This window comes from Mauremys mutica, chromosome 8 (assembly GCF_020497125.1).
Source record: "Mauremys mutica isolate MM-2020 ecotype Southern chromosome 8, ASM2049712v1, whole genome shotgun sequence".
In the NCBI taxonomy this organism is placed as follows: domain Eukaryota; kingdom Metazoa; phylum Chordata; order Testudines; family Geoemydidae; genus Mauremys; species Mauremys mutica.
The window spans coordinates 55,913,976-55,941,313 of NC_059079.1; the positions used below are offsets into that span (position 1 = coordinate 55,913,976).

At 49.4% G+C, this 27,338-nt stretch overlaps 2 protein-coding genes across 16 annotated transcripts in view; one reads left to right on the forward strand and one right to left on the reverse strand.

Moving 5' to 3' along the window:
- Positions 1 to 26,964, forward strand: LOC123375862 (2-5A-dependent ribonuclease-like). 10 transcript variants are annotated; one of them, XR_006581605.1, is made up of 11 exons: positions 1 to 188; positions 4,606 to 6,291; positions 6,785 to 6,876; positions 7,948 to 8,073; positions 9,892 to 10,103; positions 10,269 to 10,401; positions 12,968 to 13,083; positions 13,459 to 13,556; positions 18,826 to 18,940; positions 21,321 to 23,276; positions 24,058 to 26,964. XR_006581605.1 is itself a non-coding variant. In XM_045027203.1 (9 exons), the coding sequence occupies exons 2-9, from the start codon at positions 4,809 to 4,811 to the stop codon at positions 19,367 to 19,369; spliced, it is 2,313 nt and encodes a 770-aa protein (XP_044883138.1). In that variant the 5' UTR covers positions 1 to 188; positions 4,606 to 4,808; the 3' UTR covers positions 19,370 to 19,633. The 10 variants fall into 10 exon arrangements, 7 of the variants coding, with proteins under 7 accessions (XP_044883138.1, XP_044883141.1, XP_044883142.1 ...); XR_006581604.1 differs by lacking the exon at positions 24,058 to 26,964 and having other exon boundaries at positions 21,321 to 23,438; XR_006581603.1 differs by lacking the exons at positions 21,321 to 23,276; positions 24,058 to 26,964 and adding an exon at positions 19,317 to 19,633.
- The window catches only part of RGSL1 (regulator of G protein signaling like 1), a 47,203-nt gene continuing 30,669 nt past the window's right edge, over positions 10,805 to 27,338 (reverse strand). For 3 of the 6 annotated variants that reach the window (XR_006581598.1, XR_006581602.1, XR_006581601.1), the window contains 10 exons: positions 26,765 to 26,861; positions 26,091 to 26,220; positions 24,916 to 25,096; positions 22,795 to 22,933; positions 21,937 to 22,061; positions 21,642 to 21,754; positions 18,416 to 18,511; positions 16,490 to 16,553; positions 15,230 to 15,331; positions 13,760 to 13,894 (listed from right to left, as the gene is read on the reverse strand). Coding sequence is in view for 1 of the 6 variants with exons in the window: in XM_045027202.1 (XP_044883137.1) it covers positions 15,295 to 15,331; positions 16,490 to 16,553; positions 18,416 to 18,511; positions 21,642 to 21,754; positions 21,937 to 22,061; positions 22,795 to 22,933; positions 24,916 to 25,096; positions 26,091 to 26,220; positions 26,765 to 26,861 (982 nt within the window). In the remaining 5 variants the exon portion in view is untranslated. The other 3 variants (XR_006581600.1, XR_006581599.1, XM_045027202.1) reach the window with 3 other exon arrangements.

The following is a 27,338-nucleotide window of genomic DNA, read 5'->3' on the forward strand; positions in this document are numbered from 1 at the left end:
CTCAGCTGCTGCTAGGTCATGGGAGGGAGCGGATGTGACAAAGCCATTGCAAGATCCCGGCCCAGCCCCCGAGTGAATCGATGCCTTGCAGTTAGGGGAGGCAGACAAGGACCCCGAGGAGCTGCCAGAGGCCGAGTACTCCGAGGAGACAAGGATCTTTGGACCATGGGGCCCTACACCCGACTGTGGTAGGAAGTAGCCCAGGGGACCAGACTCTAATCCCATTCTGCTGCCAGAGTGAGAGTCAGCGTGTTGTGGGCGGCCCCTCGTTGACCCAGCAGCACACCCATCCACCACTGTTAGCCCCCTGGTCTGGGAGTAGGGTGGGCCCAGGACCCTTTACCCCCTGCTGCCAACCCCACCCCTGGGCCTGTGTGTTGCTTGTGGTCTGTCCCAGACAGGAGACTGCGGGCCCCAGACTGTTTGCTTGCAGGCTGCTTTAGCCAGGAGGCCTTGGCAGAAGTCTGCTCACTGATCTGCGCCACCCTGCCCAGAGCCCTTTGAGCAGGAGCAGACAATTATTTTTTGTCAAGGTCCAAATTTCTTGGTCAAGGAATAGTCAGGGTCCACTCCGGACCCACCCACCCCAGTTCTCTTCCTTAACCCCCAATTATCCCTACAAGCTCCCCAATTGCCTATCAGCTCCCCGCCCGCCCTGCCCGGAGAGTTAGGTGACCTTGTTTCCCTCAACTGAAAACAGGAGGCATGGAGCTGGCTGGAGTCATCTGGTGTTGCTGCTCCCGCCACCCCGCAATGTTCCTCTGTGCCCCCAGTTGAGCCAAGTAGCAGAGATGGGGGTGGAGGATGGGAGTGGAGGAATGGGTATGGGCTGGGATCTGGGCAGCAAAGCAGGGTGTGAGCGTGTGAGTACCTTTGAGCTCGTAGCTAGGAGGTGAAGCTGTTGGACCATGATCCAGCCAGCAGTGTGATGCCCCTTCTGGGGCTAGGATTGCAGAGGGGCAGGAAGGAGGCTCTGGGTAGCAGGAGGGACCAAGGAGACTCCAGATAGCAGCCCTGGGGAGATGGTGGGAGGCCGGGATGTGGCAGAAGCAGGTGGCTGGAGGTGGACTGTGGAGGGAAAGAGGCCAGTTGGGGCTGTGTATGGGGGCTGAAGAGGACATGAGGCCAGGGTGGGGGGGCTGCGGGGACCACAGGTGCTGACTTTCCAAAGTGCCGGGGGCGTATTTGACCCCTGACTCTGCCCCAGGCCCTGCCCCCACTCCACCGCTCCCCCCAAGGCCCCGCCCCACCTCTTCCTGCCCCATCTCTGCTCCACCCCCACGCCGTCTCTTCCCATCCAGTCGCCCCCTCCCCCTAGCTTGCTGCATTCTTGCTCCTCCCCCTCTGCCCCAGAGCCTCCTGTATGCCACAAAACAGCTGATCATGGTGGGCGGGAGGCGCTAGGAAGGAGGGGAGGTATTGATCCCGGTGGGCAGGAGGTGCTGGGGGTGGGGGAGGTGCTGATAGAGGGGCTGCCACGGAGTCGGCGCCTATGGCGGGGATGGCTCAGGGGTGTGAGAACAGGGTGGGTGGGCAGGCTCCAGGGACTGCTCATGGGTGGGGGGCACGAGGCTGGGGTGGGACAGGTTGACTCCGGGGACCACTCAGAGCACAAGCATGGATCCGCATGCTCCAGCCCCAGCTCAGCTTCAGCCTGCATGCAGAGGCGGCATGTAGCTGTGGCTGGGGGGCTGGGGGAAGCACAGATGAAAGGTTCTGGAGGGTCATGTGACCCCCACCGCAGTGTGACTATATTTCCAAAATATTTCCACTGCGCATGGGGCTGGTCCATGCCCTGTTCCCTCCCCCCCTCCTTCTGAGGGGTTGGCCTGTGCCCTGTCCCCACTCCGATCTCTGTGCCAGGGGCTGGCCCATGCCCTGTTCCCTCTCCCTCTCCTCCCCTCCTGAGAGGTGTCCCCCCCCTCCCCACACACGCTAGTCTGGATGGTCTGCGAAGTAGACAGCAGTGCTGGGACTCCAGCTGCAGGAAAGAGGAAACAGCCCCATATGGGGGGAGGGGCGGGAGAGAGAGAGAGAGAGAGGAGGAGCTCAGCCAGGGCCATGCTATCCCTCCCCATGCAGCACTGACACACTGAGAGCACAGCTGCCCGAGGTGTCTGGAGAAATGTGAGTAGGGGAGAGGGGGGCATATGACCCTGCGTGCCCTGCTCACACATCACCTTTGCCCCCCCCGTGTCCTCTGAAAAGTATCTGGCTGTCCAGATTTGGACTGTGATCCGCCTACTGACTACCCCTGCCTTAGAGACTGTGTTTGCCAGCTGCCTTAGCCAGGAGGCTTAGGTAAAAGCATGTTCCCTGCTCTGCCCACCCTACTGTGTTCCCTCTAATTTTTCCCACACGTGTGCAGAATGAATTTTGTTATGTGCACCAATATGGAGGTGATGTGAAATTCATGGGGTGGGGGTGGGGCTGAGGGGTTCGGAGTGTGGGAGGGGGCTCAGGGCTGGGACAGAGGGTTGGGGTGCAGAGGTGTGAAGGCTCCAGATGGGGGTGTGAGCTCTGGGATGGGGCTGGGGATGAGGGGCTCAGGGCTGGGATAGAGGATTGGGATGAGGGCTCTTGGGTGGGGCTGGGCATGAGGGGTTCCAGGCTGGGGCAGAGGGTTGGGGTGCAGGGGCTGAAGGCTCCAGCTGGGGTTGTGGGCTCTGGGGTGGGGCCAGGGATGAGGGGTTTGGGGTGCAGGAGGGTGCGGCAGGGGGAGGGGCTGGGGATAAGTGCCCCTTCCCCAGTCACAGCAGGTCTGGGGCTGAGTAGGGGCCAGGGGAAGGGCGTCCCAGCTGCTGCAGGTCCAGGCCAGGGCTGGTTCCCTGAGTACCTGCACAGTGCTATATAGGCTGCTGTGCGGCCAAGCAGTTTACAGGGAACTTAGCCACCCAGCTGGCCAGAGCTCCTTTGTAAACTGTTACTTCCTGTCTGCCCGGCCAGAAGGTGCTGGGCTAAGGACTGTTTGTGGCTTTGCCCTGCCCACAGGGCCAGAGCTCCTCCCCCCCCTAGACTGTTCCTTGCTGTCAGCCCCAGCCAGGCAACTGCAGGCTAAAGACTGGCTGTGGCTCTGCCCCGCCCAGAGGTCCGGAGTTTCCCCTATAAACTTGCTGTCTGCCTGTGGTGAGGCGGAGTGGCCTCCCTCCCCAATCGAGAGCAAGGGACAACTCCACACTCCCTTTCAATGTATTGATCTATCCATTTAGGGGGTTACATAAAACAGCATTTTAGTGCACAGTAGATTTTCACCTCTTGGGATTTGGGCACTAATCCAGCGTAAGCGGGGGAATGGTCCCGCTATTGTGGGGAACTTTCCTGGCTTCTGCACTACCCCGGTGAAGTGGGCTAGCGAAAGGATCTGAGTCCTCGCTCCCACTTCCTTTACCCAAAGGCCTCCCTGCCCTTGAGGGCTCCCCTTCCACTCTCCTGTCTGGCAGAGTCCTCGTAACCCTGACAAGGCTGGGCCCAGATTCCTGGGGGGCTCGACCCCCAACCCTGCTGTGGTCACCTAGGACAGGGGCTAAGGTGTCCCCACTCCGGGGTACCCTCTCTGCACTGGGCACTTACCTGACCCACTGATTATTCCATACAGTTTAAAGCAAATACAAGTTGTTTACTTAAAAATTAATTTAAAGAAAAGAATAAGGAAAAATGGGAAAGGTTAAAGGAAAACACATCACCCTGCTCTGTGGCAGGGAACATTACAAACAGTGTCTCTGGACATCAAGGCACTTTGCAGTCTGTTCCTTGTAGGTCCCAGGTCTCCTTCTCAGGCCCCGGCTGTGCTGCAGGGATGCTGCGGGTTTGACTCTTGCAATGGTGGTGGCCACACACCTCCAGGCTTTGGGCGGTCAGACCCTTCTTCCCAGCGTCAGCTCCCCGTCAGGTTAACATCACCCTCCCAGCCTGGCCTGCAAGGACCCTTGGCTTGGGGTGTCTTTCTGCACTGGGCCCTTTGCCCAAGGTCCCCCGCTTGGCTGGCCCCAGTTGCTCACCACACCTGGCTCTGTGGCTGCAGCTCTGCTCCCAGCACAGGATCTGCTCTCCCTGGGCTGTGTCTCTGGCTCTGTGGCTGCAGCTCTGGCCCCTGTGGATCTGGCATGGCTCTGCTCTACAGCTCAGCTTGGGCCCCCTACTTTCTCCTTAGCTCGGCCCCACTCTGTCTGACCCAGGCAATTCCAACTCACAGGGAGGACGGGACCCACCCTGGCCTCCTGTCTCCCTGATTAGCCGGCACGCCCTGTCAATCAGGCTGACCTGGAGCACTGGCCTCTCGCCATTGTTCTTGGGGACTGTCAGTCTCAGGGTCCTGATTTCCCATCGACCCCTCCCCTTTTAGTGCTGGGAGCTAGCAACCAAAACACCCCCACTGAATTTTAGTAAGGGGGCAACGGTCCCCTTACACCAGGATTAAGAAAATGAGTTTAATAGAATTCATTTTAGTCCATTAGAAAACATGATCTCCCACTCTGTTCCCATGAATTCATTATAATTATAAGTCTGGAGTACAGGGGAGGGGAGTAGAGTAGGGGTGGCTCTAAAGAACACTTATTGCAACTGTAAACTCTGGGATTAAATTAACAGGCGATGCTACTTTTTCAGTTAACCAGGTGAAATAGCTGAAAAAGCTCCTGAGGGAATCTTCAGGACTGCACAGTGAAGCACTATGTGCTGCTCTCATCAAAGGCAGATGTAGATCCACACCCTTCTTCCTAGCTCGATTGTATGGGAAATAAATTTTGTTCTAAAAACTGCTCATCAAGGGACAAAGAGGAGCAAAGGGCACAGCCACTGATTTAGCCTTCATGGAGGCCACAGGCAACCGCCAGCCGGCAGCACCAAACGGCTGCAGAAATGGAACAGCAGCAGCCACAGCATCTCAGTTACATGATGCTATCAAAAAAGGTTCAGTAAAGACAGTCCGGCAGCTGTTGGAGGAAGGTGTAGATGTCAATTCCAAGGTAGAAGGTGGTTGGACACCTCTGCACAGCGCTGTACAGGCTGAACAGGAGGAGATCGTTAACCTTCTGCTGGAGCAGGGTGCTGATCCACATGCCAGAAAGGACAATGGTGCCACCCCCTTTATTATAGCAGGCATAGTGGGGAATGTGAACCTTTTGGAGCTCTTCCTTTCTAAGGGGTCAGAAATAAATGAGAAGGATAACAACGGCTTCACAGCCTTTATGGAGGCTGCTTGGTATGGGAAGGAGAAGGCCTTGAAATTCTTGTATGAGAATTTCTCAGATGAGAAAGAGATGGATGTGAATTTGGGCCGGATGGTCAGTGCACAACAAAGACAAGTGTACAAAGGCGGAGAAACAGCCCTGATGGATGCTGCCAGGAATGGCCACCTCTCAGCTGTGAAAACCCTTGTGAAAGAGATGAGAGCCAGCGTGCATGCCTGTGATAACTTTGGCAGGAACGCTTTGATCCATGCATTACGGCTGCCTCTGAAGAAGAACACCATACTTAGACAAAACAAGAATATAGAGCCGATAGTCTCCTTTCTGCTGGACTGTGGCGCTGATGTTACTGGAAGAGATGAAAATGGGAAGACTTCGCTCATCCTGGCAGCAGAGAGGCAAAGTCAGGATTTGGTGGAATTGTTACTGAAGACAGGCAAAGTTGACATTAACGCCATGGGCAATGATGGCAAAACAGCGCTGAAGATAGCTGTGGAGCACGACCATGAGGAAATAGCCAAGCTGTTATGTGAGAACGGAGTCAGGGCTGATAGTACTGACATTTTTGCGGCCAAAGAGAACTACAACAATGAAATGGTGGCACTGCTGCTCAAATATGGTGCTACGGCTACTAATAATCAGCCTCCTAAAGAGTGGGCACCCACCAGCAAACGCTGGGGAGAGCAACTATGGTGTCTTCACAGTATAAATTCCCCTCAGATTGGAAAACTCAACATCATATTTGATGAGTATTACCGCATTGAGAGCACCTCTGAAGGAGGCATCTACCTGGGATTCCATGCGGGGAAAGAGGTGGCTGTGAAGAGATTCCTTCTTGGCAGTGATAAGGCTGAACGAGAATCCATGTGTCTCAGTCACTGCCACAGCAACAGACATATGGTAAAACTTTTTGGGACTGAGACTCATGGCAACTGCCAGCTCTTCTGCCTCTCTCTTTGTGAGAGCAACCTTGAGGATCATCTGAGCAAATCTGCACAGGCAGTCAATAACCGTGACATCCTCAAGACACTCTTGGAAGCAGTGAGAGATCTGCACTCTTTGGAATTAGGCCACGGGGATCTGCACCCACGTAACATTTTGATAGGTTTGTGTGTTTTACATTCAGTTCCATTTAATCCTGCAGCCTGGCTGGGTGAGAAATTCTAGAAAGCAGAGTATTATAGAAGATTCAAACCCAGTGACTTGCATGGGTGGGTGTGTGTGTGTGTGTGTGTGTGTGTGTGTGTGTGTGTGTGTGTGTGTGTGTGTGTGTGTGTGTGTGTGTGTGTGTGTGTGTGTGTGTGTGTGTTCACAACAAGGATTATGCATGTGTTCAAGGATGCTGTAGTATGTATATTTGTGCGAGACATTTGTGTGTGTCAGAGACAGACAGACAGACAGAAGGGGAAAGGAAACCTGATCTCAGCAGCAACAAAGCCTGCAGTTCTGCAGCTTTACCATCATATGGACGGATCAGGGCATCCCTCTGAGTAACCCTGCTCCAGGGAACAAAGGGTTAATTCAGTCACACAATAGAAAGGTGGAACACCGCACAGGAGCCATTCATTTACTATTAACAAATCATGTTGCTTTGATAGATGCGGATGATAAAGTTCTCCTTGCAGATTTTGATAAGAGTAGCAGTTTTGCTGAAGGTCAAAGGGAACTTATAATCAAAGAAGACTTGGAGGTACTTTTCCTTAATACCAATATTGTGTTTACAGTTTTTCAACTTTCTACCCTTTTCTGTTTTTTTTCCCCTAGTCTTTCTTTTTTTAAATTTCCTGGTGGGAGAGATCTTAGCCCTCTCTGCTCATACAAGAATAACATGTGGTTATGCCTTTTGAGCCAAGTGATTAGCTAACATTTGGAATCTTGTGGGTTGATTCTGTTAGGAAAGGAAATAAATTATGGAACCAAGTATTTCTTTGATGCAATCCTGCTACTTTACAAAGAATGCACATAAAGCCCAGTTTCCCTGAATACAAAAGAAATCAAACAGCAGGCGACAGTTTCTTTGCTCACAGTCCCAAGCCTTTTGCCCAGCCAGCACTCTCACAAAAGTGCTGTCTCTTAGCTTTTGTCAGCATCAGGCTGTAAGTGCATCTTTGCCTGTGCCTTGGCTGCCTTCTCTGTCTGTCTCTGTGTGTTTCTGCCCCCCGCCACAAGTCCATCTCCAACAAACAATATACCTCAAAACCTCTCTTCCCACGTAGCTCAGTTTCTGACCTGATCTGCATGGCTGGTGTTTTGAGTGCTGGCCTCTGTTGTTTCAGCTATCTATTCCATAAAGGACCTTGGTTATTTCTTACATTTATACTGAAGGAAGGGCCGTGGTTAACCCAACCCCCAACAAACAACACAGTTATTGTTCTCTGCAGACTCAAACACAGAAATAGACAATGCAGAAGGTCAGAATATTGTTGACAGGAAATCAATTTGGCATCAGCCAATCAGATGGCTTGATTTTTTGGACATTCCAATGCTGCTAAAAAAAAAAAATACAAATTGCAGGTGCATATGATAGAAATAGTGGATTGTTCTGTCACTTCTGATAAGGGATCTACTTGATACTGTAATTTTGACATGCTAATATAATGATGTGTCAGAAACAGCCAAGAAATCAAAGGGTTGCAGCCCTTTTGTGGCACTGCAATCTATTCTTTAGACAAAGCCAACTCTCCCTGGCTAGATCTACATCTTGTGATATATATATATTTTTAATTCTTTTCTACCTATACTGTTTTCATTGCTATACCAGTCCATTGGAGCCGTGCATGCAAGGAGCTTTGGAGGAAGGGGGCTGCCAAGTGCCAGATCTATTGTTAGGAAGTTGCTTTGCCCAGTGGGGGTAGGAGATGAAACGGAACTCCATCGGTGGAACAATGTATGTGAAAATCTTACAAACCAAAGTTCTGTCCCTTTGCTTTACACACAGATGGAGACAATCTGGCCCATAGTCTTTTCTATGTATCTTGTTTTCAGTTTATTTTAAACTTGATATAAAAATACAATGGCCATGACACCTACAGCACACTGCAGCATATGGGCGATTTGACCAAGAGCTGGTCAGCTTCTTGCAGTAGATCAAAAGAAGTTGACATAGCTCCTAGGAAAATTGAATTTTTAATAGAAAAGGGTATTTTCTCCACCAGAAGCAAGGCCTTTGGGCATTACAAGAGGTGAACATTGAAGACTTTTTCCTCTGAGCTATTGCAAGTTGCTATTTACAATGTGCACTAATCTGACAAGAGGATCTCTGCTATTCTGGTTGAAATGGCCAGCATGTTCTAAACTGCAAAGGGGCTGACTGCCGTAATATATTTATTAGCGTTCATTTAAAATGAAACAGACAAAAATTAGCTGCAAAGCTATAGCTAAGTTACTTTTTAGTTTCTTTTATTGTAGATCAGTGTTTCTCCACCTTTTCAGGTTGGCAGCCCCCTACTGAAAGTTAAAAAAATGTTGCAACCTCGTTACATTTACTATAAGAGTAAGGATAAAAAAGGATCAGTGATAATGCTAAGCTTATATCATTTATTTGTATGTGTGTTTTGAGAGGTTGACAGAGAATACTTGATTTTGAAGGGTAAGGTGTATTGGGAGTGGTGGAGCGAGATTTTCTTTGCTTTAGGTTATAATTAAAAATGTCAATGCCTCATGACACCCCTGGTTACCTTTCATGACTCCCTGGGGTTGCAACCCACCACTGAGAAAAGATAAATAAAACTGATGAAGGACAAGTCATTTCCTTATATTACATGCACAGTAAAGGGAGGGTAACAGATACCTAAAATAGGCCTTAGGCCCCAATCCAATTGACTTCAGTGGCATCACTCACTGTGTGTGAAGTTAAGCAGACGTGTTAACCTTTGCAGGATTTAGGCCTATGGGAATACAGCAGAGGCAAAGCAGTTCATCCACTGATTAAATTGTTCATCCAACTCCCAAAAAGAAAAAAAACTTCATTTAAAAAAAATGGTGAAGGTTGCTGAGTATCAACAATTTATTTAACTACCACATCATTTACAAAACCCAGACCTTTAACAGCAAGAAAATGAATAGTTAAAACATCATAACATCTTATACCCATGTAAAAATAAACATAAGCACGTTATTCTTTCTTGCCTAAAGAAATGTATACACCTCTACCCCGGTATAACGCCGTCCTCGGGAGCCAAAAAACCTTACCACGTTATAGGTGAAACCGCGTTATATCAAACTTGCTTTGATCTGCCGGAGTGCGCAGCCCCACCCCCCGGAGCACTGCTTTACCGCGTTATATCCAGATTCGTGTTGTATCGGATCGCGTTATATCAGAGTAGAGGTGTATTTCATTACAACACAACAACCTTAACCTTGATCCATGGATTCCATTATTTTACATGCAGCATTTTTTTTAAAAGCCCAACAACCTTGATTTCAGTATCAAAACAGCTTCTTTTAAGGGATCCTGTTATATGGGAGATATTATCAATTCATATATCTATTTTTGGTAAAGGTGCTATACCTGCTGTTTCTTGAGAATAGCAGAACAAAGAGAATTTGGCCCATAGGATGAATATATAACTGAATCTATGCAGATTATGGACTCAGTCCTGCTCCTTCTGAACTCAAGGGGAGCAGGATCAAACCCTGTATGCTCTCTCTGCTGGAGGTTTTGGCTCTGGAAGTGAAATATTCTGATGCTTGTTCTCCTGCTCAGGCACTCGGAAGGTTGGTCCTATATGTTGTAACAAGGGGTGAGGTCCCTTTTGATAGACCTGATGGAGAGGATGTGGCTGCAAGATGTCCAACAGATTTGCAGGGTCACTTGGAGATTGAAGATCTCATAAGAAGTTTGGTCTCCCCCCATGGAGGAAACTCAGTTCAGTTAGGAGACTTGCTCCACCACCCCTTTTTCTGGACCCATGAGAGGTAAGTGTCATTAACAATAGTTCTAAGGTCTCAAACAATAGATACAATAGCTGCAATGCTCCTGCCAACACCTCCCCACTCTGGGATAATAAATGTGCTCACCTTCAACTCTATAGCAGGTATGCATTCTTGAAGGCCATCTCTTCCTCTCTTTCAATTCCACAGCAGGTTTGAGTTTCTTGTGGACGTTGGGAATAATCCAGACATCGAAAAATACAATGCTGGGAGTCAGATTGTGAAAGCTTTGAATTGCAATAAGGCAACAACTGAGAAGCACTTCTACCAGTGGACTAAGAAGGTAAGCTTTAATCAGCTAATCATATATTAAGAATAATCCTCCAAATAGGCTTCCCACTGTGTCCTGTTTTCTCTGTATCTTTGTTGTATAGTGCAAATGTTCCAGGGCTAGGACCGTTGTCAATTAGTGTCTTATACAGCACCCAGCATGCTGCTGGCATTTAAATCATAAAATAAATAACAATAGGCAGCTTGTACTAGGAAGGGTGTCCCTGAAGACTTATAGGCCCTACGTTTTTCTGTATGTGGGCCACAGATGTCTCAGCCCAGATTCCTTACTGTGGATCAAGATTAATTTCCTTTTCTCTCTTCTTGGTAGCGTCATCATAGTCCTTTCTGCTTGATGGTTGGTTGGACTACTGCCTGTATTCAACCTTTTCTCAGTCTGCTCATGTTCTGTGTGCACCATGTCTTCAAAGACAGGATACCTGTTGCTGGTGGCAAGGCTGAAGGAATCCATAAATGCTTTTTATTACTCAACCTGTGCATTGCAAAGTAAAATGGAGGCCCTCGTGCCAAAGCCTATTTGATTTAGTGATCAAAAGCAGCTAATGGCCAACCAAGGGATTTGGCAGAATGAAATTGACACATACTCAAGGCATCATCCAATATATGTATTTTTCCAGTGCACTGATACTAAATAACTTCATTATCAGTGGATTCCTGTACAAAATGGAATCTGAATTGGTTTGCCAAATTGCTAATATACATTTGATATTTAAAATGTACTTTAGATAGTTTCTTCTTAAGAAAATGCATTGTGTTTTTCCTATATTGCCATTTCATATTTTAAATATCTGAAAACTTCATCAGTTTTGTACCTTTTTCAAGTATATTTTTTGCCGTTTTTTCATTCCAAATCCCCTCCCCCACATACTATCATGCAGGCTGCACACTTAAGCACTCAGAAATCAGGAAAAGACAAAATTAAGGTTACACATTTAATGCTAATTATTATTTATTTTTGTATTAAAGTAGTACCTAGCAGCCCATACCAAGATCAAGGCTCCATCATGTTAGGTGCTGCATGAACATATAGTAAGAGATAATCCCTGCCCTCAGGAACTCAAAATCTAAATAGATGAGAGAGAGAAGGTGGGAGAAAGAAAGTATAATTTTCATTTTACAAATGGAGAATGGAGGCACAGATTGATTCAGAGGGAGTCTGTCACACAGAGAGTCTGCTGGAAACTTGAATCCAGAGCCAGATCACCTGAGTCCCAGTCCAGTGCTTTAACCATAAAACCATCATTCTGCAAACTCTGCCCCCTTCTACATACCTGAAGATATGTAGTGAATGGGCTCCACAGGGCCTGATCCACTGCCCACTGAACTCAATGGGAGCCTTTCCATCGGTGTCAGGGATCAAGCCCTCACTGCACACCTTACAAGATGCGCCTTTCAGGGTTTTAGGGGGGAAAACCTGTGTTGTGTTGTATTATTTGACAAATAGTATATAATGTAATTAGAGTCTCTGAGCCAAATTCTGAACTGTTACATGAATTTGGTCCTGAATACTATGTATTATGTATAAGGGGAGTTAAGGTTGCATATACAGTCTTAACTGTGGCACTTCCTGACTTTTGATGGGATTCCTATGGCTTGAAAGGAAAAAAAAATTCCATAACTTAGAATGGTTTGGACCCACCAGAATTCTCTGTATCAGGTGTGCAGTGACTGTGCACCTTAGTCAGTAATGCAAAAGGTTCTGTGGAGCCCTACCTGTTGGAACGAATACTTTTGGTGTGCAGTAAATGTACACTCACTGAGGCCTTTGTGTAAATTGCTCTGTGTGGGTAGCCCCCTATGATATTTCAGTGAGTCTCTGTTCAGATATAATGGCTGCCTACATGAAGGAGCTTGCAGGATTGGGGCCTCAATGCGTAACATAGCTGTGCATGCTCACAGTGCATCTAGGCTAGCCATGCACACGTGCAGTGTCGCATGCTTGCATTTAGAACTTTGCTAAGAATGGCTAAAAAAACCCTGTACTTGTACAAAGCACTGTGCATGTGCAAATTGTGATTTCAAGACCCTGCAAACTGCAGAAACAAAGCCACAAGTCACCAGAGGTATTTCTCTTTACATTGGTTTATTTTCTCCCAGCTAAATTTCAGCTTTCTTTGATCTAGTCCTTTTGGCTCTCAGGAGTTGCAAGGCTGGGTGGTGGTTTTGCTTATAATAGGGAAGATTCTTAATTTTTTTTTTTTACATGTTCTTAACACCTGGATTGTTTTAGCTCATACTCTGTGAAAAAAACAAAACCAGCCCAATTCACTCCCAGACAGACACTGAACCTGGAAAATTTCAGCCTGAGACGTGAAAAGTTTTGGAGAGCTCTGAGTGACTGACAGTAGGGGGTTATGATGGAAACAATTATACAGCTGTAATTATCACTCTAGCTATAAAATTCTGTTGAAAATATAAGAAATAATGGGATAGTGACTATGTTTCCAGTGTGGGAGGTCGCAGTAGCCAAGGGACAAGAAGGAGAGGGAAGGAGGAGAGTATTTTCTTTGGTATGGGAACCTCATGGACTGACCGATCTCTTATGGGTCATTTTTCAGATTGATCAAGCTGTTCTGGAAAACATGAAAAAGAAACGCCACTATAAAGATACTGTCACTGACCTGTTGAGGTTCATCAGAAATGTGGGGGCGCACTATGGTGCAAAACCGCAATGGTAAGTGGTCGTATCGGGATTGATGTCCCAGATGAAGATAGTTCTGGGGGGCTGCGAGGGGAGTTGGGTGGGAGGGGGTCCTTTTTTCACTTCCAGCATTATAAAAAAACAACTTTAAGTGAATTTTGCAACCAGATTTTGAAAACTAGTAGCCAAAATCCCACCCCCCAGTAGTGAAGTGATTTTTTTAATCCTCGGGCAGGAGAATAAGGGTGAGAAAGGAAGAAGCCACAGATGCAAAGCAGTGAGAGCATGGACCTTAGTTTGTTTCCAGGAAATTCTCTCAAGGCTGATGAAAAGTGGGAAAACCTACTTCTTTGATACTTTACGGTGAATTGGGATGCCCCACGTAAAATCATCTGTTTTCTATTCTAGGTTCAAGGAAATAATCCAGAACCCATCACAGTATTTTGTTGACCGGTTTCCAGATCTGACATTTTATGTCTATGAGCATTTGTGCCGTGTGGACAGAGGTTGGTGGGATTTATTTATTTTTTTGCCTCCAGTTCTCTAGCATCTCCAAAAAGGGGATCAGAGTGAGAACAGGAGATGGATTCAGAGGCTCATGTGGTTTGTTTAGAGTCTGAAGGGACAGGAATTCACCATGGAGGTTGCTCTGCTATTTTTCTTTAGAGGCCGACAGAAGGGCACTAGGAACACATCTAGCGAACAGAACCTTTTATTCTCTGCACTTGCTAGCATCTGAGCAGAAAGTTTCTCTGTGCATGTGCATGTTACTTGAAACTCGGAACTTTTTTCAACCATTGCAGCATCCACTAATAACATCAGAGCACTAGGCTTCCCGCTGTCTCTGTGGAGGGGAAAAACACTTTACATCACAGGCTGCAATGACCTCTGGGCAGTTAACAAGCGAGAAGGATAGTGGGGGATGAATACAGCTCTCTTAGGCCTTGTTTACATTGGGGATTTCAGCCAGCGCGGTAGCTGCACTAGTGTAGGCAGGCAAAACGGCTTTAAACTGCGGTTAGGTTAGCAACGATGCAGCTTGCCCCGGCTTCAAGCAGTCTCAAGCTCCCCCAGCGCAAATTGCAGCTTGTAGAGCTTTTGCCTGCCCACACTGGGGGTTTGTACTGGTGGCTGGCGACTGGTGGCTGTAACTGGGGCATATCCCCAGGGTAGACAAGGCCTTACAGAGAGACCAGATTCTCCTGCAATGTTGCTTCAAAGGCACAGAGGGGCCCCGCTTACTTTGTGTAAGTTGTTGGAACTGGGACAAGAGCAGTACACCCAGGGAATCAATACACCCAAGCAGCAAACCTATTAATTATTATTTATTGGTGTTTCGGAAGTGCCTAGTAGCCCCAGTGATGGACCACAGCCCTAGGAGCTGGACAAACACAGAACAAAAAGACAGCCCCAGCCCGAAGAGCTTAGAATCTCAAGATGAGACAACAGGTGGAGATGGACCGACAGGGAAGTACAAGGAAACAATGAGACAATATTGTCTCTAGAGACTAGACAGCCCCAGGCTGGGGGAAGGGGTCTAACACACAAGCGGAGCGATCAGCGGGATGGCAGCAAACGTCATGTTCGTTCCACAGCTATTTGGGGCCAGGGTGAGGGGTGGGTTTACTTAGGAGGGGATCAGCCAAATGGAAAGGGAGGTGAAGGGGACGGGGCAGGGGAGGAGAAGATAAGAGGGGCAGGTGTGGACTGAAGGTGAGGTGAAGATACTGTGAGGAGGGGGAGGGAGGGTTGGAGCAAACAGCCAGTCAGGGCAGGGAAAGTCAGAACCGGCTACAGTTTTGACTGCGATGTCTAGAGGTCTCTGCTCTGGCTGCTCCTGCCCTGCTGGCTGGAGTTTCTGGCTGGCTGCTCTGCTATTGTCCCCCAAGTGGAGGGGTGGGCAGGCACTGCCTGTCCTAGTGCCTAGGCCTACCTCCCGGGACCTTTCTTTCTTTCTTTCTTTCTTTCTTTCTTTTGCTTCCACTTATTTCTGTATGTGGGAAGGGGCCAGTGATTAAAGAACATTATTGAAGGCAGAAGATGCCATCATTGTCCACAGCCAAGGACTATGAGAACAGGTGTTGTGCAACCCATAGGTCTGCCAAAGCACCTAATGCCTGAACTGCCACAACCCCTGGTATTCTAGTCCATACCTCCCACCACGGCCCTGCTAGTGCACCTCAGTCCTGCCGTGCCTTCAGAGCCAGCCTCTGGGTGCACTCAAACCGTGAAAACGGGGATGGATTAGGATGGCTTCTTAGAAGCATCTTGAAGCTGTTGCCTGAAGGAAAAAGAGCAAGAACGTCAGGCAATGCTAATCCACAATGGGCGAGGGACAGGAGGGCACTGATCCTGTGCTATACAAATGCACTGGAATTGCAACAAAGCTGAGAAGCCAACAATCCCATCCACCCCTAGTGAGTTTTGGTTTGTATGATGCAAATGTTGTCATGGATACAATCATTTCCTCAAAAGCAGAACAAGTTTCAGCATGTCCCACCACTCCCTCTGGCCCTGGTCCTTGATCCATGAGCATGTGTCTGTACATATTATTCATCAACCCATCCTGACTCCATCTAGACTTAGTCCTACTTTCTCCTCTGGAGTTAGAGTTCAGAATGGTCCAAGGGCTCTTAACCAGAAGCAGTGAAATGAAAAGCCTGACTACCAGGGAAGCTATCCCAATGGCGAGGTCTCTTGGACTGGGCGTAATCTCCCAAACTCTCTCCCTTGGTCTGTTTGGAACTGAACTGGACAAAGCACTGGAGAGTATCCAGTCTTTCGGAGTCCCTCTCTGCTCCCATTGCTGCAGGATCAGAGTGCCTTACAAAGATTTAGTCTCACAATGCCTGAGGAAGGGAAGTGTTGTTATCTCCACTTTATAGATGGCAAAATGAGGCCCTGAGAGAGTAGTTAATTCACTGGGAGTCTGTGGCAGAGCCAGGAACAGAAGCAGGACCGCCCCCCCCTTATTCTGTAGTCAGGGGCGGCTCCAGGCCCCAGCACGCCAAGCGTGTGCTTGGGGCGGCATGCCACGGGGGGCGCTCTGCTGGTCGCCGGGAGGGCAGCAGGCAGGTGGCCTTCGGCGTTATGCCTGCAGAGGGTCCGCTGGTCCCTCGGCTCCGGTGGACTTCCCACAGGGCATGCCTGCGGGAGGTCCACCGGAGCCGCGGGACCGGCAACCGGCAGAGCGCCCCCCGCGGCATACCGCCGTGCTTGGGGCGGCGAAATGTCTAGAGCCGCCCCTGTCTGTAGTCATCTTCAGCTGGGGTTACTTTCCCCATTCTTCATTGTGCCCTGGGGTAGGTTGGGGGGACAGGGAGCTGGCATGCCCACAAAATTTGTACTCAGCCTAGGAAGTGAGTGATTTCCCATCTCATGCTGGGCACTCGCACAGGGTCTAGATGGAAGGAGATGAGGTTTCCCAGTCATTACCTACCCGATCTGTTGGGTCACGCAGATGCCAGATGGAGGCTTTTTCCAGTTGAGGCTTCCAGACGATGCTGAGACAAAACCCGAGAGAACTTTCCATCATGAATTGAAAATCACCCTACAGGCCCCCTCCACACAAGCAACCAGCAACATTCTAACATCTAAGCATCTTTTTTCCTGGGCAGATAGGAAGGTGAACTCAAGAGAAAGAGCATTCCTAAGTTCTCTTTGGGGTAAAGAGATCAGCAGGGGGACGTGATGCTCCCAAGGTGGCCTGGCAACATCTACACAGGTGCAGGGCTGGGTTAACTTTTTGTGCGCTCAGCGCCAGACCTATTTGTGGGCCCTCATTGGGGAAATAGGGCATGTGATGGGGGGCGCGGTCCAATGAGCGAGGGAGCGGTTGTGGGCAATGAAGCGCAGTGGGAATGGCTCCACTCAGCCTAGCACAAGGGCACTGTTTACAAACCCACAACTGCTAGACGCACACTGGCCTGCCCAGTCCTGTGCTGCCAGCGTGCCCCTTCCCCACTGCCCCCCTGCCCAGTGCCCTGCCCTTATGCCCAGTACCCCCTCCCACAGAGACTTCCCCTACAGATCCCTATACCCAATGCCCCTGGACCCACTATGCCCAGCACCCCATGCCCAGAGACCCCTCCCGCTGACCTCCCACTGCAACTGCACAGCATCCTGCACACCATACCCCCTGCCCAGCTCCCCCACCCACAGATCCCCTACTGTCCAGGACCCCCTTCACAGTCCCACCATCACAGCTGTACAGCGCCCCCTATTCCTGAGGGAATTCTGCATCAAATTCAGTGCATAATATTTTAATATTCTGCAATTTTTTTTTTTACAATAAATAAATGTGGAAGCTCCACCATGGCAATGGGAAGCACAGACCACTGGCTGCATGGAGGTGGGAGAATAACCTGCAGTCTCCGCTGCCCCCCTGGGATAAGGACTTGGCAGTGAGGCTGAACCTGACCCTGACAGAGCACAAGGGCCAGGCCTGCGACAGAAACATCCTGGGGCCCTGCCCCTTTTGCGCCAGGCACACCAGATGTGGGCAGGGAGGCTCAGCCTGGCAGCAGGATCCAAGTGCAGAGGGACTTAGTGTGGGGGTATCCAGATGGGGGTAAGAGGGTTCTGTTTGGGGCAGTCTGGGTGCAGGCAGCTCAGTGGGGGATCTGGATGCACAGGGAGGTTCCAGGTGCAGGGGCAATGGGAGTCTGCAGGGGGGACCAAGTGAAAGTGGTTGGAGCTCAGTGTGGGGGGGGAGGTCTGGGTGCAGGGAAGGTGGGGTTTATTTGGGCGGGGGTCCAGATGTAGGTGCTTGAAGCTCAGTGGGGAGGGTGTCGGGGGGGGCTTATAAGGGTGGTAGAGATGCAGGTGGGGCTTGTCAGGGTGAGGGTTTGATGGGCCTGTTTAACAGAGGAGCCCCAGCTGCTCCCAAGGGGATCTGCATGCTGGGCCCCTCCTTTCCCTGTCCCCTTCTCTTCCCCATCCCATGCCCCTTCCCCACCACTCCATCTACTCCCCATCCCACCCCCTTCTTTCCCCACTGCCTCTTTCCCCCTGCCCCCGCTTCCCCTTCCCGCCACCCAGTGAGTGCAGGGCACGCCCGACCCCTGCTGCACCCCCAGCCAGGACGTAGCTCAGGGGAAGGGGTGGAGTGGGGGTGGGCCTGGGGCGAAGCAGGGGTGGGAAGAGGTGGGGTGAGGGCGGGGCAGGGGCGGGGCAGCTTTCCTGGCTGGCTCGGCTGGCCAGGGCCCCTTCTGACTCTGGGCCAAGCACCATGTCGCCATGGTAAACCCAGCACTGCACAGGTGGGGACAGGAATAACTAGAGACAGGAGAGTCTGATTTCCCAGGCTCCTTCCTCATCACTAGGCACTCGGTTCCCAGGTCAGAGAGCCTCAGGGGCAACTTACACTTTTGCTCTGTAGAAGAATCTACTTCCTCTCGAGGCTGAGGTAGCAGCAGCTGGATCCCCTTGAGCAGCGTGAACCTAATGATTGGATAGTCCTCTATTGAAAGAGGAGGCAAAACAATACATCACAGTAACTTCTCCAGCAATGGGATCCTCCTCTAATGCATCCAATAGATTCCCCCTTCCTCTGCTCTACCACCCAGCTGCTCCCACACAGATTTGCAGGCCTCTTCAGCTCCTTTCGTCTGGATTGGCAGACAGGGTTGAGGGGTACTGGAGAGTGAGATTGGATTCTCCTCCCCATCCCATATTAAATGACTGGGATGTGACATAGACACGTATCCTTGGGCAACCAGGGGAAGGAAGCAGCTCAGGGTAATCCAACAAGCATCTCATTTGATGTTGTTGTAGGCTGTTCTCCTTGAACATCAGGCACAGTCAATGAAACAAGATGAGAGGACGAATGAATAACAGAGGGAACCTCCTCCTGACCTAGGTTCTGCTGCAGCAGTGGTGAACAACAGGGGTAGGAGCTATTGACTATCCCATGCGTGGTACAGGTCTTGAAGGATAGGAGGTGGGGCCTTGTGTTTAGTCGGATGTTGTTCAAGGTGGTTTGTTTGGTTGTGTGAATGGAGGGGGAAAGAGGAAGCCACATGGAGTCACAAAGACACACAGCTTTTCACACAGCCACAAGGTTTAACAGATTGCCACACATGCCTAGCCACATCCATAGTCCTATATATACATGCAACCAGCCAGCTGGTGTATGTACAAGAACAGTGTGTTTGCTCTACAAATTGTAGATGAAGCACTATCTGCAGCTTCATGTGGCAGATGTCATTTGAATTTCTCCCTCCCTGAATTAGAGATCTGAAGTTCTGAATTATATTTTTTTCAAGCTTTCCTAAAGAAGGTCCTTCATCACATCCTCAAAGGCTACAATCCCAGCTGAGACATCGCTTTGAGCACCAGAAGCTGCCCAATCCTCTGCTGATGACAAAATAAGGCACAAGCGGAGCAACAGTGACACTATGTGGCCAGATGGAAGAAAAATTCAAGTCTCTGCCTTGGGAATTTCCCAGACAGAGAGGCACCCAAGAGGAGTGGGGTTGGGAAGAGAGATTAATTGAAAATATATATATGCTGTGAGACATTACTCTGCTCAGCTGCTTCTTTGCAGTGAATGTAATCCCAGAAATAAACTGAAGTAAATAAAGGTGCTTTTGTGCGATCAGTATATATTTAGGATATTTTTTCCTAGTAATTTTAGAGTACTTTTTTAACAAGCTATTTAACCCATCCTGTCAGTAACCTCACTAGCCAAAGGTTTTACTTTAGGGTGTGATCATGATCAGGAAAGTAGCTTGACAAAAGTCAGCAGAAACAGTTCAGTTTGCAAGTCGAAACAAGATTTTTCTGACTGCCTAAAATACAGTTTTATCCATTTGCTGTCCAGTCCAGAGCAACACTTTCAATGCTGGGATAATGATTGGTCACATCTCAATTTTAATCCAAACTCTGGTGCCTGGTAGTAGACAGCATGGAACAGAAATAGTTAATGACTGTAATAATTTGCATGTACTGCATATAGCTCTCTCCATAAAGCTTTTTATGAAGATTTATTAACCCTCCCAAACAGCCCTGTCAGGTACAATTTTTATGTGCAATTGAAATTCTGACTGATGTCTGGCTGAGAATAATCATGTGATGAATCAAATTTTCCCTGCCTCCTCGGGACGTCAATAATCCTGACTTTGGGACTAGAGACATGACGTATTGAGGAGCTGGTCTCAGAAGCCCCCTGTTAATCATTCCACAAACAAATAAGGAAGGGAGGTTGGCATGGTTACACATAGTAACGTCCACTTTGAGTGAAAATAAGATTTATTGTTCCTTGGGATAAATATTGAGCTCTGTTTGGCCTGGGTCAATACATCTTGATATGCATCTCAACAGACATCAATGGGCTTGATTCAACACTCAGATCAATAGAGCTGCATAAAACTGCTGTAACAAAATAGAGAATCAAGGCTCCAGACCATCATTTTATATGCAGAGAAACTGAGGCACAACAGTTGCATGACTTGACCAAGTCATTCAACGATGGAGTAGAGAGAATAGAACCCTAGACTCCTGACTCTCAGTTTTCTATTCTAACTATTAAAGAAAATAAAACTCTCTTTTCATAAAAAAATGACTATTTTGAGTAAAAGTGGTAAGTCAATTAGAAAATTGCCACATGAATATTCAGTGAGGAATCCAAGCTATCAGAGGGAGTGACAACCACTTCACTGCTAATGTCTTAGTATCATTTCATAGTTTGGTTCTTAAATGAGCTGGTACTGAGTGCCAGGCTGAGGTGTGAAAATTGTCCCTGATCCCTAGGAGAATGTACTCTATACCAGTCACTCCACTTCACGTCTGAACTCTAGTGAGTATCACCCCCAAGCTCTGACTGCAGCTTCTCTGCATGGTAAGTGCTCGGTTCAGCCCTGGTATAAAGCCACTGATGTCAGCGAAGTTACATGAGAGATGAATCACTCCTCAATCTGCTTTCATCTCCGAACCTGGCTGGGAGCAAATTCGCAAACCAGAATTACTTTAGTTTAATTTCTGTTTTGAAGGGTTCAATATTTTTTGGGGACGTGGTATAAGGAATCTAGTGTGTTTATCTTGGAGAAAGTGCATTTAATGGATATGACCCTGATTTGACTTTCTGTATTCAGTAGCAGATGTACAGTTATGGGACTTACCACTGTGGGGTTTTCATGTGCTATCTAGGAGGGAATGAAGGGAGAGGTTTAGCTGTTTTGAGACCATCATGCTGATTGAAAATGATCGCCAACATAGGAAGATAGGAATTGCCAGATTAATATTAATCCAATTCTTGTCTTCTGCTTCAGTTACAGTATCTATATCATTACCTGATGTTTCACAAAAAAAACTCCCCTAGACAACTGTGCAGCACTTTACCTGGAGGAAGATTCCTTCCTGACCTGATCCAGTTTACACCATGAAGCATGACAGCTGCCTGATCTCTGCAAATACTCACCAAACAAAGGTATTTTAATATCAAACTTTGCCTCTCATACAGAACCACTGGTGAGCCGCTACCTGAGGCATTAGAGGATGAGCAAGGCTGAGAGGACTAACGTGCAGCATATGTGACAGGGCAAACACATCAGAGAAAGAGAGAGGATGAGGAAGAGGCAGTCTCAGCTTACCCCCACTGAAGATACTGGATGTTCTAGGCGATGCCTTAGCTTGGAGTGGAGAAAGAGATTTTTTTATCTTCGGGTACCTGCGGAAGGACTCCATTGCCTTCCAGTTACAGTATCTGTAGGGGAAATGCTAAGGTCAAGGACAGACAGAAAATCGAGTCTAACACATTTGAGGAATACAGCCAGCAATAATGTCCCTTTTGGACTCACATTTTCTTTGGAAGGAGGTAAAGCGAGAGAGCGCCTGGCACCCTCCTCTGCATCCCCCTCGCCCAGCCCAAAAGAGAGGGATTTTTACCTTTTCCAGAAGTGTATCAGAACTGGGAAGACGTTGAGCAAGGCCATGTGATAGAGGCTGCGATCCAGGACCCCTTTGGAAGCTAAATTCCGGATTGAATCTTTCTGGCCCTCAGAAATGTTCACCTGGCCACAGAACAGAGACCACTTCACAAATGGGGCTTAAGGCATGGGTGGCATCCCTAATGAATCCCAGACAGAAACACCCCTAGTAACTCCCCCGCCACCTCGCCCTCGCACCTTCCAGGAGTCTGCATTCCACTTCGAGAGCCCTGGTCACAGTTCAGAGCTCTCTGAGCAGGGTCTCGGTTTATTTCCTGGCTAACTAGCCAAAATCCAAAGGAATCCCCTTTCTGCCCCTTCCCTCACCATGCTTTTAAAAGGGATTTAAAAAGAAAGGTGGTTAAAACAGCAGTGTGCCATGGGGAGGTGCAGCATAACGGGGAGGGAGAGTATGCGTGATCTCTAATGAATACAGACCAAAAGGCTCTTCTCTATTGACCGTAAAGCCAGCCACTGTGTCTCAGCCCTGACCAGAGGGGCCCATGTCTAGGTGGTCGTTCGGTCGCCATGCCCACTCACTCACTCTCTCTGGATTACCAGTTAGCATCAGTTGTGAGAGTGGTTTTTGGTGATCATGGACACTCTCCATTAGGACCTGGATTGAAGCTAATAACTTACTTTGCACAATGCCAAAGCCATCAGAACTGCAGTATGTTTTGCTGGAGCAGATTGAAACCTGGGTCCCATTGTTAATTCCCTGAGCCAGACACCTCCCAGTCCATAAGGCTCTCAGGCGATGATTTGCAGGCCCCAGGCCTCCCTGGTAGTGAGCGTGCAGGGCGTTACAGCGTCCTACCCGCAGTTTAGGAGGGACTTCAGAGTTCAGGAAGAGTTTGGCGATCGTGGCCACTTTGGTCTTAAGAAAGGCGACGTCCCTCTCGGTGTACATCCCGCAGGCTGCGAGCACTACGGCCGAATCAGCCAGGTGACAAAACCTGCCAGGACAAATGGAAGGGGACCTCTAAGAGAGAAGCTGTGGCTGTCTCCTCAGACTCTGATACAACATGTGGCTTTTAGCTGAGATTTTCTAAGCCACGTAGGGGATTTGAATGCCCACTTCCCACTAACATTCACTCCCTGCCCTGTGGCACATGTCTTCCTCCGAAGAGGGTGTGATGGGATGTATATGCCACACTGGTATAGAAAGGGCTAACTGGAGCCAGAGAGCAATGAATGCATCCATTTGCACCTGGAGGGTGGGCCAGGTCCAACTAAAGATGAAGCCTAACTGGGAAGAATCTGGGAGTTACAATGGGGTGAAGGAACCACAGTGAGAAGGTAAGAATGCTGCAGTCCCTCTCTGGTCAAGAGAGAGGCCTGTGGGCCAATGGCAGGATTTCAGGGCAGCAGAGGAAAGAGGAAGCCCAGGGGTGGAGATGGGGGAAATAGGCCTTGGGGATCCTCTCCTGACACAGGAACCCTGGAACAGGCCAGGAGAGACACTGGGAAGACAGAGGGGTGGAGCAGGCCCTCCGAAGGGAGCTCTGACAAAGAGGAACAGGACTTCCAGGGGAGAAACTCGGGGAAGTATTGCTCACCACAAGAAATGGAAAGGACTCTGCAGAGCCCAGAAAGGGGCAGCGGGAAGTCCAAGGTAGGAAGCACTCAAATGAGGAGTCTGGGGGAGTGGACCTTGTCTGCTTCCACAGGGTCCCTGGATTGGAACCCAGAGAAGAGGGAGGGCAGGGCCGACTCCAGGCACCAGCTTATCAAGCAGGTGCTTGGGGCAGCAACTCCGGAGCGGGGCGGCACTTTCAGATATTCGGCGGCAATTCGGCGGAAGGTCCCTCACTCCCACTCGGAGCGAAGGACCTCCCACTGAATTGCTGCAGATCGCAATCGCGGCTTTTTTTTTTTTTTTTGGCTGCTTGGGGCGGCAAAACCCCTGGAGCCGGCCCTGAGGGAGGGCCTGGGTTCCCCTCCTGGCCACTGAGGAAGGTGGCATGATACCTCCATACAAAGAGTAGGGACTCTGGGAAACTTGGAGACAAGGGGTGTAAAGATCACTGGGCCTAGAGTCAGGAAACCTGACCTAAGGACATCAGGCTGGTGTTTGCAGGACTTTCTGCTACCCTGGAAGGGGTGGGACTGGATGTGGCCTGGCCGGAGGGCTGAGTCACCGGAAGAGGCAGACCACCATTAGGCTGGAACAGCTGTCCTGCAGTAGGTACCAGACCAGAGCCTGCTACACCACACCTGGCCAGGCCCAGCAGTGAGTCACTCTATGACAGAGGGGAGTGGGGGATGGCATAAGGGTTCCCGGATACTTTCATAGGGGCAACTACACCTCAGCAGAGGGATTGTCTTGTGCTTCCCACTCCTCCCATTGGCCATCATGACATCCCCGTGGCAGCTCCAGCAGGAAAATACCAAATGTCAGACCAGGAGCAGCAGCCAGTAGTGTGTAACTAGCCCGCTCTCTGCAGGCCACCAGCAGTGCACGGGTCACAGTTAGGGTAATGCAATGCAGACACAGACAGCATGGCTTGACTTGTCCCCCCCCTTAAACAACCTCCTGCCCTGGAGACACACAGCTTGTGTCACTGCCATTCCTGTGCTGGCTGGGAGAGTGAAAACAAGCATCCTTCAGTGTTCTGTTACTGCTGCTCCCTGATCAGCCAACAGGTGTCGCTGCAGAGCACTCAGCAACAGGTACTCGTTCACACCAAGACTCCCTTCTGGCTGTGCAAAGGGGGCTTCTTCGTGTAAAGAACCAGGCCTTTGCCCTGGGAGCAGAGTGCAGTACCTCCCAGCACCACATCGCTGCAGTGTAAGCAACAGATCAACTGAGTGCCCAGCAGACTAGCGTGCGGTGCCGCTCTGTCTGAGCCAGCCCATCAGGCCAGGGATTTTATCCCTGCAAGACAGGAAGAACCCCAAGGTATTTGAAACAAATGGACATGGCGGGCAGGCTTACTTCTCAATCTCCAGGTAAAAACTGAGGTCGTTGACCAGGAAGTTGATGGAAATGTGCCGCTGGTTAAAGAGCCGGCGCTTCACCTGTATCACCTCCACATCCTCTCCCATGCTGGCAGCCGGCACAGGTTGGCGGGGGCTAGCCACGGCAATGGTACTGCGCATGGAGCTACTGGGCAAGTCTGAGTGAGGACAAGGGAAGACCTGAGCAACTCATCTCCCTCAAGCTCCTGCGACCCAGATGTTGGGTAAATTGATAGAGAGACAGTGCGTGCATGAGACGGGGAGGTGACAAGGCCAGCACTAATGGGATTGATCCACACCTCATTTCAATCCCATGTGTGTCTCTCTATCAATTTACCCAATCCCCCAACAATGCAATCCTGTACCCTAACCCCCACCTAAAGTGCTCTACTCTTCTGTCTACAGTTTGCTGCTGGTGTCTCTGGCCCTGTAATCCTCAACCTGCACACTTCCCCCAGTACACACAGGGCTCGTCCAGAGCCCTTCTAGTTCACATTACTCTCTAATCCCCATGCCCCTCCTGCCCCCCAGGGCTACCCTAAATCACAAGGAAAGAACTTACATTAGTGCTACACGCTAAACCACCACGTGGAGGAAACAGTCACAGCTGAAGCCTGGTACTAAGTCACTGCACAGACTTACTGAACATACAAGAAGCAGCTGGTGGGTTCTGTCTTCAGAGGAGCTGAAAACGTACAGCGTAGGCAGCTTCCAGGGGGGTTGTGCAGTACAATTAGTGCTTTAAACAGTTAGGACCTCATTTTTCATTATAGTGCCTAATGGGTGCCTAAATTAGGCTGCCCAGCTCCTCACGTGAGTGCTTAAATAGCACGAGCTGCATAAAATGCCACTTTGAGTGACCAACTGCAGAGCTGCCTGCCCTGGTTAGCAAATGGGATTTTCCCTTCTCCAGTGGCTAATTTCTTGCTGGGTTGGAGCAGATTCTTGCTATAGAGAGAACAACCCAGCTGCTTCACTCCCTCTGAGCCAGCTGGTATCCTGGCCTCTTATATGCCCCCAACAGAGAACTCTCGAGTAAGAAAATGACGGCAGGGGACAAGCTGCCAGGTTTCTGCTATTGCCTTCCCTAGAGTCTGCTCACCCCAGGAGGCAACAATGGTAGGCGGGAGAATAAGCGGGATCTGGACATACTTTCTTTTTGATTTACGAGCTCCCTCCGGAGAAAGTCCTCAAAGTCTTTGCGGGATTTCCGATTGTTCATCTCCCTCCGGAACTTGCAGATGCTCCTGATGAAAGCCTGGAGCACGAACCACACTCTCTTCTGTGGGCAAAGCGCATGGAAGGTGTCAGCCTATGTACAGCACTGGGAGAGGAAGCAAGGCAGGGAATGGAGGCAGTAAATAACTATGGGCCTGATGGGAATGCCTTCAGACTAATTATCCTGATTATTCCCTGGGATCTGTGCCCAGGCAGACCTGCCACCCTGAACTAATGCACCAAAAGGCATCCACACATTAAGTGGAATTACTGACCCCACTGAGCCACAGTCATTGCTTTTCAGTGTCACTGGGCTTCAGTCAGAACCCTGGGGGATGTTGCCGTTAAATGAATTTCCTGATGAAAGTCAGTGGGGCTCTGCATGGGCACAGGGGTCTGTTTGCACAGATGAGCTTACAGCCCAGGGGCTGTAGACATTAACTCTCTCATTCTGGACAAAGATAGTTTGTTCTGCAGCCTTGCATGACCCCTCGACCCACTGGCATCAACATATTCACAGAGAAAAGCAGCCCCTCCCCATTCTTGGGCCTATGCTCTGGGATCTAGCTGGGGTATCAGCAGGTGGAGTGCAGGCCATCCTTACTTACCAGCTTGTCCTTTATGAAGGATCCCCTTCCCTGCCTCGTGACCAAGTGAGTGTCAAAAATATCGCTCCCAGGGTACAAATCTTGGTACATCTTAAACCTGCCGGGATGGGAGAGTATTAGAGAAAGCAGAAAGAACGAGGAGTACTTGTGGCACCTTAGAGACTAACAAATTTATTTGAGCATAAGCTTTCGTGGGCTAAAACCAACTTCATCGGATGCATGCAGTGGAAAATACAGTAGGAAGATATCTATACACAGGGAACACAAAAAAAATGGGTGTTGCCATACCAACTATGAGACTAATCAATTACGGAGGGCTATTATCAGCAGGAGAAAAAAAACTTTTGTAGTGATAATCAGGATGGCCCATTTCCAACAGTTAACAAGAAGGTGCGAGTAACAGTAGGGGGGGGAAATTAGCATGGGGAAATAGTTTTTACTTTGTGTGATGACCCATCCACTCCCAGTCTTTATTCAAGCCTAATTTAATGGAAGAAGACTAGTGCGAAGGCAGAGACAGGGAGGAAAGAGGTGGTGGGGGGAATGGAGGGCCCTGGATATCACTTCTATTGCT